The 14,618-nt window shown below is 36.3% G+C and overlaps 1 protein-coding gene across 2 annotated transcripts; it reads right to left on the reverse strand.

Annotated features, from left to right (window-relative positions):
• Positions 1 to 2,577: 2,577 nt before the first annotated feature.
• LOC139986707 (large proline-rich protein bag6-B) lies at positions 2,578 to 9,643 on the reverse strand. Of its 2 annotated transcripts, none has more exons than XM_072002247.1 (21): positions 9,473 to 9,643; positions 9,309 to 9,401; positions 8,528 to 8,648; positions 8,239 to 8,454; positions 7,917 to 8,112; positions 7,728 to 7,846; positions 7,492 to 7,651; positions 7,295 to 7,418; positions 7,034 to 7,228; positions 6,760 to 6,958; positions 6,550 to 6,690; positions 6,259 to 6,469; positions 5,916 to 6,169; positions 5,677 to 5,838; positions 5,530 to 5,611; positions 5,318 to 5,450; positions 4,924 to 5,227; positions 4,705 to 4,838; positions 4,402 to 4,611; positions 4,213 to 4,323; positions 2,578 to 4,142 (listed from the first exon to the last, which is right to left on the reverse strand). In XM_072002247.1, exons 2-21 carry the CDS (start codon positions 9,369 to 9,371, stop codon positions 3,720 to 3,722), a joined length of 3,558 nt encoding a protein of 1,185 aa, XP_071858348.1. In that variant the 5' UTR covers positions 9,372 to 9,401; positions 9,473 to 9,643; the 3' UTR covers positions 2,578 to 3,719. The 2 variants fall into 2 exon arrangements, with proteins under 2 accessions (XP_071858348.1, XP_071858356.1); XM_072002255.1 differs by having other exon boundaries at positions 5,722 to 5,838; positions 9,473 to 9,642.
• Between the last annotated feature and the right edge of the window lie 4,975 nt (positions 9,644 to 14,618).

The following is a 14,618-nucleotide window of genomic DNA, read 5'->3' on the forward strand; positions in this document are numbered from 1 at the left end:
GGCGAGAACATGCTATGTTCGATAATGTCGGAAAATAATATTAATAAAAGTTTGAGAATAATTGCGTCGTGTCGACGCCAGATATACATATGTATAACGAATGCACGCCGCCGACGCGGCCAATTATATCGTTACGAGTGTATTTACGAATGCGGCTACATGTGGATGGCCTATTTTGGCGACCTCTCACGCTCATTGACGGAATCGTGAAAAATCGACACAGTCGGCTACGATGCGCGAAACGGCATATGAACGATTGAAAATAAAACGAAAGGAAAACTGATACATACATCCACCAACGTATACACACATACACGCTGGTGGCTTCCTCGTTATTATGAAGAGCAACGAACGAGCGAGACTGGCGGATATATTTGACGTATCAATAAATTATAATGAATTTTGGCACATGGAATGTTAACAGGCGCGCGTGTTCATAAAATTTCGTATGCGCTTATGACGGAGCATCCATAACAACCTGTGTCAATGCACAGCGTTTCGGCTCTGATATTTAAGGGTATTCCAATATATTTCGTTAAAATGTCCGAATTAAATTAATAATCGACTTTACAACCGGATCCGATTTATTAGCATGCTTCTGTTATACATAAAATTCCACTTATCCCTTCCTTTTTCTCTTCTTTTCCTCTACGGAAATTTCGTCCCCTCTCTCCACTTCTCGCCTCGTTCCCTCCTTCTTCTCCTCCTCTTCCTCGCTTCGAGCTCTTTCGCCAGAGATTTCGATCGATCGTTTTCAATGCGGTGTCATTTCAACGAGAGCCACGACAAGCGAACACTCTCGACGCTTAACGATCGTTTTATAAAATGACGTGACCCTCGTAATTTCATTATGCCTTAATCCAACGAACGCTCGCGTTGCGGCGGGCGAAAAAGAGAAACTGCCCGCCACGCTCACTGAAACGAGACCGAGCAACAGGGCAGAAGGATGTGGGAGTTAGGATGGTGAAATGCTGAAAAAAGGGAGGGACGGTAGTAGGAACCTCTCCTCGATATTCAAGAGTGGCACTCGCAATATTAACGAGCGCCTATTAGCGAGTGGCAACTGGTAGAGGAAGGGAAATTCATTTTCCTTTTTCTTCTTTTAATCGTTCCTTTTTTCTTTTTTTTTTTACTAAATACGAGAGGGGTCGGCGCGAACCTCCACTCCACCCTTTCCATTAAATCATCCAGCCCCTTTTACTTTCATTTTCTTTCACCAGACTGTTTCCAAATTTCGTTTCATTCCTGAATTGCATTTCGTCACGTAACGATCTACAAACTATGTATGTACGTATAATGCGATTGAGGTTAACAAGATTACGTTATCGAATGAGAAAATCGTATTTCGGAGAAATATAATAATATACCTGGTAATCGTGTTAGAATTTTTACAAGAAAGAGATCGCAGAGATTTCAGATTCTAGTTCAATTTTAAAACACGGCAAGGAAGCGTTGATTTCATTATCTGCGTTTACCTGTACGCGATAAGTGATTTATCGCGTCTTAACGCATCGAACGTTTACATTGGTCTGGTTATCGCGAATAAACAATTAACATCACAAGACAATCTAACGCGTTGTTTCGACGATAAACGTTTTAAATCTCCGATAAAGTTGGGCATAATACTTTCAACCTTTCGAATGGTCGGCCGAAACCGATCGGATCCGATTCGATCAGCTTTCGTGCCTCGAAATCCCGACGATTAGCGATCGATATTGTCTTATTGTGTGCACACAATCCGGTTTATAGTCGATTTGTTTGAAAAACGTTTTCGCGCCGTTTTACATAACGCGATAGTGTTGTTAAATATTTGCTCTGTACACATCAACGATATGTTCATCTGTGAAATTCTGATCAGTCCTGTAAACGGTAAATGCGGCAAAATATAGATATTTCAAATCGTTTTGTTATTAGTTATTGCATAGTAAAAAACTACGTAGTTACAATCTTTGCGACTTTACCGAGATAGCGTTATGACGTATATTAACAAATCCGTTTCCATGAAACCAATTGCGGTTGTTTATTGGCCGACAAGTAGTATTCTCAAGTATGTTTCAACGAATCAACACATTACGGTACTTCCCGCGCCCCGCTGATCGTAAAAATACATTGTCCATGTTTCTACATATGGTCGGATGAAGTACCTACACTTATGGCTGACTCGTAAATCTCGAAATCACGAACTAATCGTGTCGTAAATATTCAGAAGGAGAATGGGCAAAGTAATCCGGAAACCATGTACGAGCAGGTAGAGTGGGGACTTCGAAGTTGTTGAAAAAAATTACAATTGGATGAATCATAATTGTTAATATAGAGCTATTATAGTAGATAAAACTGTCAATTTGATAATTAATATTTATCATGTAATTTCAAAAATTTTAATTACGTAGGATAGGCTCTGAGGCTCTACAATTGATTACTTCGTATACATAAAATCTTAACGTATTTTTTATATAATTATGTAGTAATTCTAGCAAAATAAAAACATATGGATACATATTTTATTTCCATTCCTATTTTGATATTTTTAATATTAATTAAGTGATACAGACTTTCAAATTTAAAATCATATTCACATGAAATTACTTCAATTACTTTATTAACATTATATATGACCTATCAAATATTCATACGATATCCCTTAACATTAGTACGAACGTATAATTTGGAATTATCCTTTTTTTTTTTCATTAGGCTACTGGATTCTTTTCCATGATTAAAACTAATGAAATTCGGTTGCAAGTTAAATATGATTAAAATCATTCCTCGTACAGGCTGCCAAAATTGTACATAAAATATAATACCTTCATTTGTATAAAAATCCTGTTTCTGAACCATTTAGTGTGACGCTTCACAACCAAAATTAATTATCTACATAAATTACAAAGAGACATGTTACTTAGTTGTTTATAACGTATTATTCAACAAAGCTTATGTGGTACAAACTATAGCCTTAGATAATTCTGATTATAATGAAACGTACTAAATTGTGTCTAATCAACTTTCCTTTTTTCTCAACCACCACTACGAGTAACTCTGTAGTTATTCCTTTTCTTCACAAATCAAATATTGAACTACAGGATAGTACAATTAATATTGATCGGTAGTATCATCGTTATTAAAAGGATATTTTAATATCGACAACACTTAAATAGCGCACAATATGCATAGGTCGCAAGATAATACATATTACCATCTGTATAATACCTACACAGGTGTCGTTCGATTAAGAATACATTTCATTTGCATAACAATAATTCTACAGAAAACGCAGTTTAATATGAAAGAAGTATTTTAATTATAGTGTCAGATTGGGGTCACTCGATGCTTAGAGTACAATGAGAGAGAGAGAGCAAGTGTAGCCAGATTTCTGTAATTTTTAATAATATAGCGTTAATAATAAACATATAGTGTTAATTGTTTAACATATTTATATATCGAAAAGTCAATGGTACTTTTTGTAAAACTACTAGCTATATCGGTTAAACAAATTGTGTACAGTGTGATATTTGAAAACATTTGGTATTTATCAAAATCATCGCACTGCGTTAAACTGACACATACAATCATAAGAGTTAATAATATTTGTGATTACATGTTAAGAATATATCTTTGTATTCCTTGGTCATTGCAATTGCTCAATTTTTTTTTTAGACACTACCTGGTTTCTCCTTTTTAAATACTCTAAGCCATTACGAACTGCTTTATCCTTGTAATCATTATTTTGGCGGTCTATCTTGATCAGCAAAATATTTTGTCGCATTAGGAAAACGCAAAGGATCCGGAAAATCTGGTGTTCCCAATCTATGCGGATTCAAGCAGTCTCTAATTGCTTGACCGAATGCACGCCTAACTCCAGGATCTACAGCTACAGCAATTGCAGCACCTTCAACTTCTTCAACGCCTGCTCGAGTTACACCTTCTCTCACTAAACGTTCCATAGACGCTGCTATCGCTGAATGATTGGGAGTAGGACTAACTAATAATCGTGGCTTTTGCTGTTCAATAAGCTTACGCCGTTTAGTAGGTAGTGTACCTAAATAAGCATCACTAAGTGTTGCTACACCCCCGTTTGTTATTCCCTGCATTTGTAGTTGGCGTCGTTGTCGTAGACCATCTCGAGCAATTATTGGTACCCAATCCTAAAATGGACAATTTTTTATAACATTGTTTACAATACAAATTCATATACATAGATAAATGTATACATACTGAAGGCAATGCTTCATGACCTGGGAAAGTTTCTGGAATTTCTTCTCTATCTTCTGGTAGAGAAGATGCTTCAAATGTTGTTCTTTCTTGTGCAGTTTCTGTCTCCATGGGCTGGAACCATATCTAATTATTAGACTTATTTCATTTCCACATTAAAACTGCAGAAGTTTGTATATATGTGTAACTTGCCTCTGTTTCCGATTGTGTTTGCGAAGGTTGTTGCGCTGGGGCTGAAGGAACCGATGTTGCTTCGGAAGGTGCATTTTTGTATATCAAAAGCGGGACAATTTCTGATTCTGGAGGTTGTGTAACTCGTAAAGAATAAGTACGGAACTGAGCAATAAATGCGTTCAGCACCCACCGACGTACTGTAGGATGAATAGTCCCTAACATTTCGGTCTATTTGAAAAGTCGAAGATCATTAATTATTAAAGTAAGAGAAACATGCAAATTATGATGGATATAATGAGACATGTATAATATATAACATACCACAAAACGTGATGCAATTACTTCTAATCCTCCTTGTCCGCCACGAATAGAGTATCGAAGTACAGCACATAATTGCTTACCCATATTATTTACAATATTGAAAATTTCTTGCCCGAATCTAGTATCATCAATGTCTAGAAAAAACAAACTTATATTGTCTTCTAATTGAGATCTAAAATTAAATATTTTACAGAATGCATTTTACACAATGCCACATACCATTATTAAATAGATGTTGTAATATATCTTTAATATGACGGCGAAGTAGTGCTTCAACAGTAGCACAAATGTCTACTTGTTGACCGTTTCTAGTATTAGCTTCTTCTTCTGCGTTTAATAAAGACTGGAAATGTGGTCTTAACTGTGATAACAATCGTTCAGTAGCTTGCTCCTGAAGTACTTCCGGTGCAACGTTTGGGAAAGTGTATTGGAAGAATTCTTGCAATGGTGTTCTGAGATGAGAAATTGGTTCTGACTGACCAATTCGTAATCTTATTAAATCTTCTAATGTCATATTCTGTACCTAAAAAATTAATATATATATATATATATACATACACATAAATTTCACTTACCATCATATATAAATTTCATAAAAATGTTTCTTACTTACCACTGCGACAGATAAATTCACGAGGAGATTTTCTGCAGTTTCTGAGTCTTGAGACGTGAAAAGATTCATTTGGATACCTCTACGTTCTAACAAGTCCGCAAGAGTTAGATCACCCCCAGTAGCATTACCAGTACTAATAGTGAAAAATGATAAGAATTTATGTTTTACTTAACGAATAAATATCTCAAGTATTCTGCAAGTAATATGCACACCTATTTCCAATAATTCCTACGCGAATATTTCCACCAGTACGTATCTGCACCATATTTCCAAGACCTTCGGGCGAGTTAGAATCTAACGGAAAAAATGATGCAAATTTTAATTTAAAACGTGTCAAAAACAGTTTAACGAATACTTACTGTTAATATTGACACTGATATTAGCCTGTGGTTGACCAACCCTACCTCCTAAAATTTGTTGTTGTAAGTACATTAACGGATCGTAGATTGCATTTGTTTGTGACGTCGTTGATGCTGTAGTATTTGTAGAGCTGGTATTGCTAGTAGCACTTGAAGTTGTCGCTGTAATATAACAAAATGATTTTATAGGGTAATAGTCAACAAATAACAATTATTTAATATTTACTTAAATTATATACCTGTTTGTGCCTGGGATGGTGTTTCAGGCGTAGTTTGAGTGGTTCGTGTACCCTGCGACGTAGATGTAACAATACTAGGAATTGTTGAAGTGCGACGAATATGATGCGAATTACAAGAAAGGAATGGATCAAAATCAAATGCTTGCCCTATACTCATTCCAACACCTAAAGGATGAGGCTGTTGATGGAATACGTGTGGACGCGATGTACTTCTAGTTTGTGTTGCTGTGGTAGGATGAGTACCAACATTGCTTCTATAATAATATGTAAGGAATATTAAATTCAAATAAGAAACATAGATGTATAAATTAGTCGTATTATGTAAAAGTAATGATTAACATACCGTGCCTGCGTACTTTGCCCAGCATTTGTATTTCCGCTATCAAGTGATGCAGCAGTTAATTGATTTGCTGATAGAGGATTTCGGGTTATAATTCTTGTGTTAGCTGGACCACCTTGTACCATATGACCAGCAACAGCCTGCATCAAATTTCGTATGAAATCAGGCGGAGGAGCTGAGCCCCAATATCCACCAGTGCTACCATCCATTCTCCCTATAAATTATAAAATAATAAACGAATATAAATGATAATTGAGCTTGAGTCATAGTATTGAAACTATTAGTAGGCCCTACCGCCATTATTATTGTTGTTGCTGCTATTATTATTGTTTTCACCACCTTGAGGCTGTTCACTTCCAGGTGGAGCATCTATATTACTTTCGGGACTAACTTCCATTAATACTTCAACATTGTTTGGTAAGTTAAACACTGTTCCTATAACATAATTCTAACTGTTTTATCTAAATAATTTAATGTTTTAGACGCAAGAAAACTTATACTTACCAAACGGAGATTGTGTTGAATCTAATTGTCGTTGTTGTCGTTCAGCTTGTTGTTGAGTACTAGACTCCGATTCTTGTTGTTGATTGGCATCATCAGTATTAGCTTCATTTGTTTCTGATTGCGTAGGTGTACTTGCAGATTCTCCAGTTTCTTCATTACCATTATTATTTGCATTACGACCGTGTAAACTAATGTGTGCCTGGTAGAAACGTGATATAAAATAATTTTATTACATCTGGAACAAAATTTAAATACTAGTGTTATTCATCCTCACCTCTACCTGGATTGGTATACCAGACTGCAAAATAGCTGAATGTTGAATAATAATTGGTCTACATCGCAAGTTCCTGGGCGGTTGTTGACTCATATCAACAATTATGTCGCTTAAAGCATGACAGGCATGCGACATATAATGCAAGCATTCACTTACACCATTCACAAATGTTTGAGTTTCTTCAATGCGTCTTTCCTGAACATAAATGATTTTTTCATTTCAAATTACTCATATCCATATTTATGAACATTATTTACTTACACCTGGATGTAATGAAGGATCATCACGCATAAGTTTACAATAACGTTCTGTATGAGGTCGTAAACGAGATTGTGTATCAATTAATAGGTCCAATAATTCTGCCAATTGTGGAGGTCGTGGAAGTCTAAAAATAATAGATTTATGAATTATGTAATAGAACATCATATTATACATATATAACTATACAGGATCCTTACTGTAGCGATGGTCGTCGATAAGATTGTTCGTCATTATTTGATGTAGAACCTTGTTGTTCAGATTGCGGTTGTTGTGGCTGTTGTGGCTGTTGTGTATCTGGTTGATTCTCCTCATTAGTTTCATTTGCTGGTCTTGATTCAGCATTTTCATCATTGTTTCCTATGTTCATAGTTAACAGTTATATGTAATAATTTATACTCAATCTTTTTATTCTTAATACGTTTTATATACAAACCTCTAAGTAATGTAACGTTGTTTGCACCAACTGCAGATAAGGCAGCTGCTATTGCAGCTGCAGCAGCCTCTGCCAACCGGGCACCACCATTTGTTGCATTTTCATTATTACTGAAAAGGCTAAATAATTTATCAATTTATTATACTACTTTCCACAGTAATTACTAAATTTCCTTTTTCTTTTACTTACTACTGTTCTGTATCCAACTCTGACTCCTGCATGAGTTGACTAAATGGTGGTCGATTATTTTCAGATGCAGAAAGATTTGCAGAATTAGAGGGGCTCTCGAGTCGATCCATAAGACGATTTGCACGCTCAAGCATGTGTCTTGCAGCAATTAATCGACCATTAGATAAGCTGTTGCTGAATTGAGGTACTGGCAACCCTTTTAAATGAAATAAAAAACTCTAAGAAAAAATCTCTGTAGAAAAAATATAAATAAGTAAAATAATGAAAAAATCCAAAAATTTTGAAACTATAGATTATATCAGACATATATTATATCTAATACCATGTCCTTCCACAATTTCAGCTGGTACTGACATTGCACCCAAATACATAGCATTACCATGCATTTGAGCACGAGTGAGTCGGTAATGTGTTCTTTGTGGATTTTGCCACATTTGTGATCCATGATTCTGACCTTGACTTTGGCCTCCGTCATTTCCACGTTGACCAGGTTGAGGTGGTGCACGTTGTACCAAATGTATAACTTTTCCATTAACATCTAAATTGTAAAATAATTTAAATCAATAATGTCCTTTACTTTATATTTGTAAATGTAATACAAACTTCTTTACCATAATCATTTAATTTTTTCTCATCTTGAAGAACTCTACCGCAATAAATAAGTCTTTGTGAATCTGCTGGTACTGCCACTGTTTCTGCTATATATTCTTTGAAACCTCGAACTGTAATTTGCTATATAAAAAATCTAAGTCATTTTTTCCCTTTTAATCTTTTGCAACTTTTACTTTAATAACATATAACAACAGTTTATAGTGACAGTTCCAAATCTATTAAGAAATACTGTCTTGATATAATTATACAAAAACATTAAAGTATATTTCATATTAATATTTCACATTCATCAGTACTGTTACATCATGGTTGATATTTCCAATTATTTCTATCAATAGTACAACATTATTTACATTAGGAATATGAGATATATAAAAGAGATATTATAATTTTATATATCATTTTATATTTTATATTATGTATTTATATTTTATGTATTTCATTATACAATAATGTTCTTAAATCTAAAAATAGATACTGAATTTATCAAAAATTTGGTATAGGAATTAGAAGATTACAAATCATAAAAATAATTACAGAAATAAGCTCAAAATAATGTTGCTATAAAATAACAATGACTAGTGAATATTCTAAATGAAAAAATTCACATCTATAATTATTCCTAAAGGATAGTATAGAATAATATAAAAATAGAAATATGAGTAAGTACATAAATAATTATGAAGCATGCTATTAAAAGCATTACAATCAACAATAATGTTAATTATAAACACAGAGAATAGAAATTCTTTATATGAAAATGGCAAAAAAATTACTTACATCGTCTTCCAAGGAGAAAGTATGATTTTGTGAATCCAAAGTCTTTACCGTAAGGTCAATCATTGTTAGACTGCTTTAACAGCTACAGTAGAACTGAAATTCGAGAAAATGAACAATAGTATTAGGGTGAAGGTGCGTAATACAGAATCGACTTCTACACTCACGCAGGCACGTAGATACAAGACTGTAAACGACACTTGATTAGTATCGAGCAGAAATATTCGATATCTAAAGTACGAAAAAATAGTTAATCTTAATACAAATCGACTCGAAGATATAAAGAAGCTACATAAATAAATTCTAAAACTCTGTTCTTATCGGATAATGGTTTTTTTTAATGAACCTACCGATGAAATTTTACAGTAACGATACGACACGATACACGTTATTTTACCCAGAATTCGCTGTAACAGCGACCCCACAAGCGTTGCCAATACATTTGTTCAATTATTCCCTAGATAGAACACGATCCAGAATTGATAAAAATCATATTTCTGCAGTACCTACCTATCTTGATGTTCCCCCGATATCTGCTAGATGACACCAGCAAGGTAAATAAACGATAAAATACGAATCAATTACTGGTTTCATCGATTTGAATTAACGTATCATAATTTAACACCAACTTTGATCATAAAATAACACGTTAGTGAAAAATAATGACAAGAAAAGTACATATGTGTTAATAAAAGTTTTGGTACTATATATTAAATTAATACTATATTGTCTAAACAAGGTGTTTATATAAAATACATTGTAATTGTTATCTGCATTGTACATTTGGTATTTTCTTCTTAAAAATAATAATCTTGACGATAAATGAAATCACCCCTGACGGTTTTCTTTTATAGATGCTTACATGATTCGATTGTATTCACATATTACACTACAAATACAGAAAAAAAATATTTGAATCTAAACATTTTATTTCTGCCAACTCGAAACATAGAGAGGAAGTTGAAAGAAAAAATAATGGTATCGTTGCAGTAATCATTTATGTCTTACAGAATTTTTCAAATGAATGTTACAAATTCATTTACTTTCGATCGTGTTTGTACCTTAAGGTGTCGCTCTGAGACGCGAGGTCGAAGAATATCGAACGTTCGAAACATCTGTATTGATCTGTAACCAGTAACACCGATCTTCTGTATCTTGTCGCAGTCAGATGAAAATAATTCGAGCGTTACCAACGGATACATATCGAAAGCGAGGCATCGCCTCGCCATGGACTTCGCGTGATCCGACACGAAGATGAAAAAGAGAAGCAGAGAAGACTCATGGCAAGCCGATCGCATTATTCAGATTAGGGCATCGACTGAGCCACGCGAGTATGCGAGTACGCGCGTTTCTTTGTATGCGTATACACGTGTACATACTTATATCGGTGGAAGATAATACGGTCGATCGTGCACCACAGAAGAATGTTAATGGTGCTTCAGTTTTGTATGCAGGAAGTGACGGCGCGTCCCGTCTCATACCGTAGCGGGTCCCGGCGCCCCAACGTCCGAGCAGAAAAAGGCACAATAAGACTAATAGAAGTGAAAAACCAAGAGATTCACCCGTTCCCGTGTTGGAGGAAGGAAAGAGAGATGCTCCTTTAAATCCCATCATAAACACACATAGCCAGAGGCTCTCAACATTCCTCAAAAATCGAATATTTACACCACCTATCGTAATTTTCAATCCTCAATTTGGTAAGCTTGATATCTTCGATCCGACGCTTTTGCGATCTATATGTGATTATGGTAAGGTTTGGCTACTAGGGATTAACGTACAAATGGTTTTAATATTATACCTTTTATGACTAAAATATGCTTAGATTGATCAATCATAAATGATTCTAAGGAGAAGAAAATTTCTTATACTTGCTTGTCTTAATCGCAGAAACTTGCGATTTTCTATTTTGTCATTTCCATAAAATTAGCGGCGGCCAATGTGTTGATAGAATATTTCTAAATAATAACGTATGGTTTATGTCATCTGATTATTTAAGTAGAGCATTTAATTATAGCAATATGAGCTTAATGTATTTGGTTAATGCATTTCTTGGATCGAGAATGAAGACCGCTGCATCAATGCAGTGACAGAAAAAGTAAGGGTTATATGTTGGCCCTATGGAACAAGAAATAAACAGGCGCCAGCCAAAGTTGCAGCTTCGTAATGATGTAGCTATCTCGATTTAACATGCCTCACGGTCTTGCCCGTTAGTACATACTTAACTTGCTTTACTAGTGTGAGCTTCGCCGTTCTTGGCATAACTTAACCCGGCTCCGTTTCCTTTACTGCTAATAATAATGATAGAATGAAACGAGAGGCGACGAAGAAACGAAAAGGAACATTGTCCAAGTGAGAGGAAATACAGGGAGGAAACGAAGAATACAGAAAAAGAGGGTATTGTCAACAAAACAAGAGTTCTTATGATATATAAAATCAAAATAAAACGAACTGATCTTTAGGACTAATACTTGAAACTCATCAAGTACCAAGATTGTCATTCAAATCATGTTGTTGCTCTTCGATATGTACCGATTTCGCTAGCACTCGACACGAGCGATATTAGAGTACATATCTGTTTGATTAATAGTTACGGCGATTCATCAAGTCAAGAGTATATACATGCACACATATCATCATCTATGCACGTATCTGGACACGTATACGCAGATGGAACTGGCATGCTCCACATAGATACTGGTTTGAAACGAATCCTATAAAGAATTCAAAATACCAACTTAGCATTGACTATCTCGCGCTACCTTAATGCTTTTATATCCTCTAAACTGCTACTGGCTACTGCCTCCTTTCTCATCCTCTTTCTTCCTTCCAGTCGTTCCTCTTTCACGACAAGAAAACGAGGAGTTCGCGTGCGTGTCTTGAAGCTATGCAACAGGGAGAGATCCAGGGAAGCTGGTACGAGAGATAAACCAATACCGAGGCCGGTAGCGAGCAGTGCGTGACACGTTGAACCGTGTGTACTGTGTGTGTTGGCGCCAGGCCGCATTCTCGCATTCGTTAACTAACACATCGAGTTGAGTCCCTCCGCAGCTCGTGCCTTCTTCTCCCTCGCCTTCCCCTACCTCCATCATCTCCACCTCCTCCTCACCAACCCTCTACCCCGTCCCGGGAACCCTTCGCGATATTAAGAGCGGTCACGGATCCCAAATTTGCCATCCGTGGAGAGGCGGGACACCGATTTGTCCTCGTCCCGTTTGCACGCCACCGGTACGTGGTAAGATGACCGGTTTCTACTGGTGTACATCGGTCGCCAATCGTGTTTCGGAACAAAGTGGTTCTCCAGAGGAGACTACATCCGTGTCCAGCTATCGAAACTTATTGTCTCGGGTGATTATCAATCGTGATATCGTTTCATCCTTGAAACCCGATGACGCACGTTGATCGACTCCGAAGACGGAGTTACGGTAGAGTATATTAAACAATAAAACGCGAACTGCCTCGCTTATTCGTCGTATATTTTATGCGTAACTTCTTCCACTTCTTCAAGTATTTTCTCGTTTATCTTTGTGGTCAAGGCGAGTTCTGTTTAAAAAAGCTTCTTCGACAGATATTCATGGGACATTAATGATACGAAGCGGGGACACAGAGTCGTGCCCAGAAGTTCCTTTCTTCTCTCATCGAGGAAAAGCGCGATGATGCATCGTGTTAATGGAATTCATAGAAACCGGTCGGTGAAAACGCGAGCCGCGCGGATCGTGAGATTGTATTTACTGTCGCTTCAATGATCCACGGAGAGACGACCGTCGAGGTCGGTAATTAATCTGTATCAGTTTACAATGAACGAAAGAGAGCGTTGAAAGATCGCTTATAATCAATATTAATTACTAATCAATAAGCGAAGTGAATCACGAATTAAGGAATTTTTCCCGTTTAGTAAAAATTGTTGATTTCATCACATAAAAATGAATAAGTTGATGACAAATTAAAACATCAATTAAAGTATTGCGTAATTTTATAGCGCAGCGGATAAGGAGCTTCGAGAGACGATAAAAGAATCGAACGTTATCGCACGAATTAGTAACGGATATTGTACCTGAGATGCTATTGCAGGAACCAGTGGCAGGACCGTGAACCGCGTTAAACATCGTGTAAAAGGTGAGAGGTGTGTACCAAGTTGATACATATATTGTTAGCCGTATCGATTTCTTGCTTGCCGTGTCTACGTTTACAAAGATCTGTAGCTTGACAGCGAAAACGATAACGGAGAATGACGAAAACGACGAAGAGAGGATCGAGAATTTCAACGGATTAACATTCCAGCAGCGCTCCTAACCACTTCGAAATTCACCGTGACAACGCGAACGATAAGAAGAATCTATAAGAAGAATCAGGCGAAGCTTTTTAATGGTTTTTGATCAGCTCGAAGTCTACCTTGTCACCAAACACGATAAGACACACAACAATGTTAACAATGGTAAAAAATGGCAAGTATCACTGACTTTATTAAATGTGTATTCTAGATGCGTTTTTTGATGGTTTATTCGTGAATATTTGACGCGCAGATACAATATACGTATAGAATGATAATAAAAAATGTAAGTTTCACCGAATCAACGTTCCAAGAACATTCTTATTAATTCATCTACCTCGAAATACGCTGTGACAACTAAAATGAGTAGCACGAAGGTTTCAGCTATGTCGACTCGCGATTTTCATATATCAAGCTTCAACGCGACAATAGGACGGCAATAATAAGAATGAGAAGAAGCATAAAGAAAAAGAACGGTGAAGATCTACAAGTTTCATCGAACCAACATTCCAAGAGCGTTCTTGGCAGTTCACCTACCTCAAAATCCATTCTCCCTCTCTCCTGAGATACCTATGGCGCTTAGCCACGATCTCCAAAGCGTGATTCGAAGGAAAGGGTGCGATCTTACCGCGTTGACAGTATCGCAGGTAAAAGAAGAAAGAGGGAAAATAAAAAAATGAAGATATGCAATAATAAGAGAGGAGTGGCATAACTTGCACATAATGCATCGCAATTAACCCCCCCTCGCTTACATGTAATTTTAATAAGTACGCGTTACGGTATGTATAAATTTGCATAGGCACACAGAACGTAATAAGCACCTGGAATTAATGTTATCGCGCGCGAGGCAGTAGCCGGGATTAAAAATGTGTCTGAGCGTCTGCGTGGACGAGAGAACGGTTGGTCCGGTCATGGACCAAAAGAAGGGCAAAAGGAAACTCGAATGTATGTATAAAATTCGTGTTGCGATAGCACGTTTACATCGTTTAATATGTACCATATATTTGACTCGATTGTTAAATAATCATCAAGATAGAGTATGATGT

Source organism: Bombus fervidus, chromosome 1, assembly GCF_041682495.2.
Source record: "Bombus fervidus isolate BK054 chromosome 1, iyBomFerv1, whole genome shotgun sequence".
Classification (NCBI taxonomy): domain Eukaryota; kingdom Metazoa; phylum Arthropoda; class Insecta; order Hymenoptera; family Apidae; genus Bombus; species Bombus fervidus.

Coding starts and splice junctions, on each gene's coding strand:
- LOC139986707 (XM_072002247.1), bottom strand. CDS start 9,371: ATGATTGACCTTACGGTAAAGACTTTGGATTCACAAAATCATACTTTC. Junction 8,649..9,308: donor CTTTCTCCTTGGAAGACGAT/GTAAGTAATTTT, acceptor TTTTTTATATAG/CAAATTACAGTTCGAGGTTT. Junction 7,847..7,916: donor GAGTTGGATACAGAACAGTA/GTAAGTAAAAGA, acceptor TAAATTATTTAG/CCTTTTCAGTAATAATGAAA.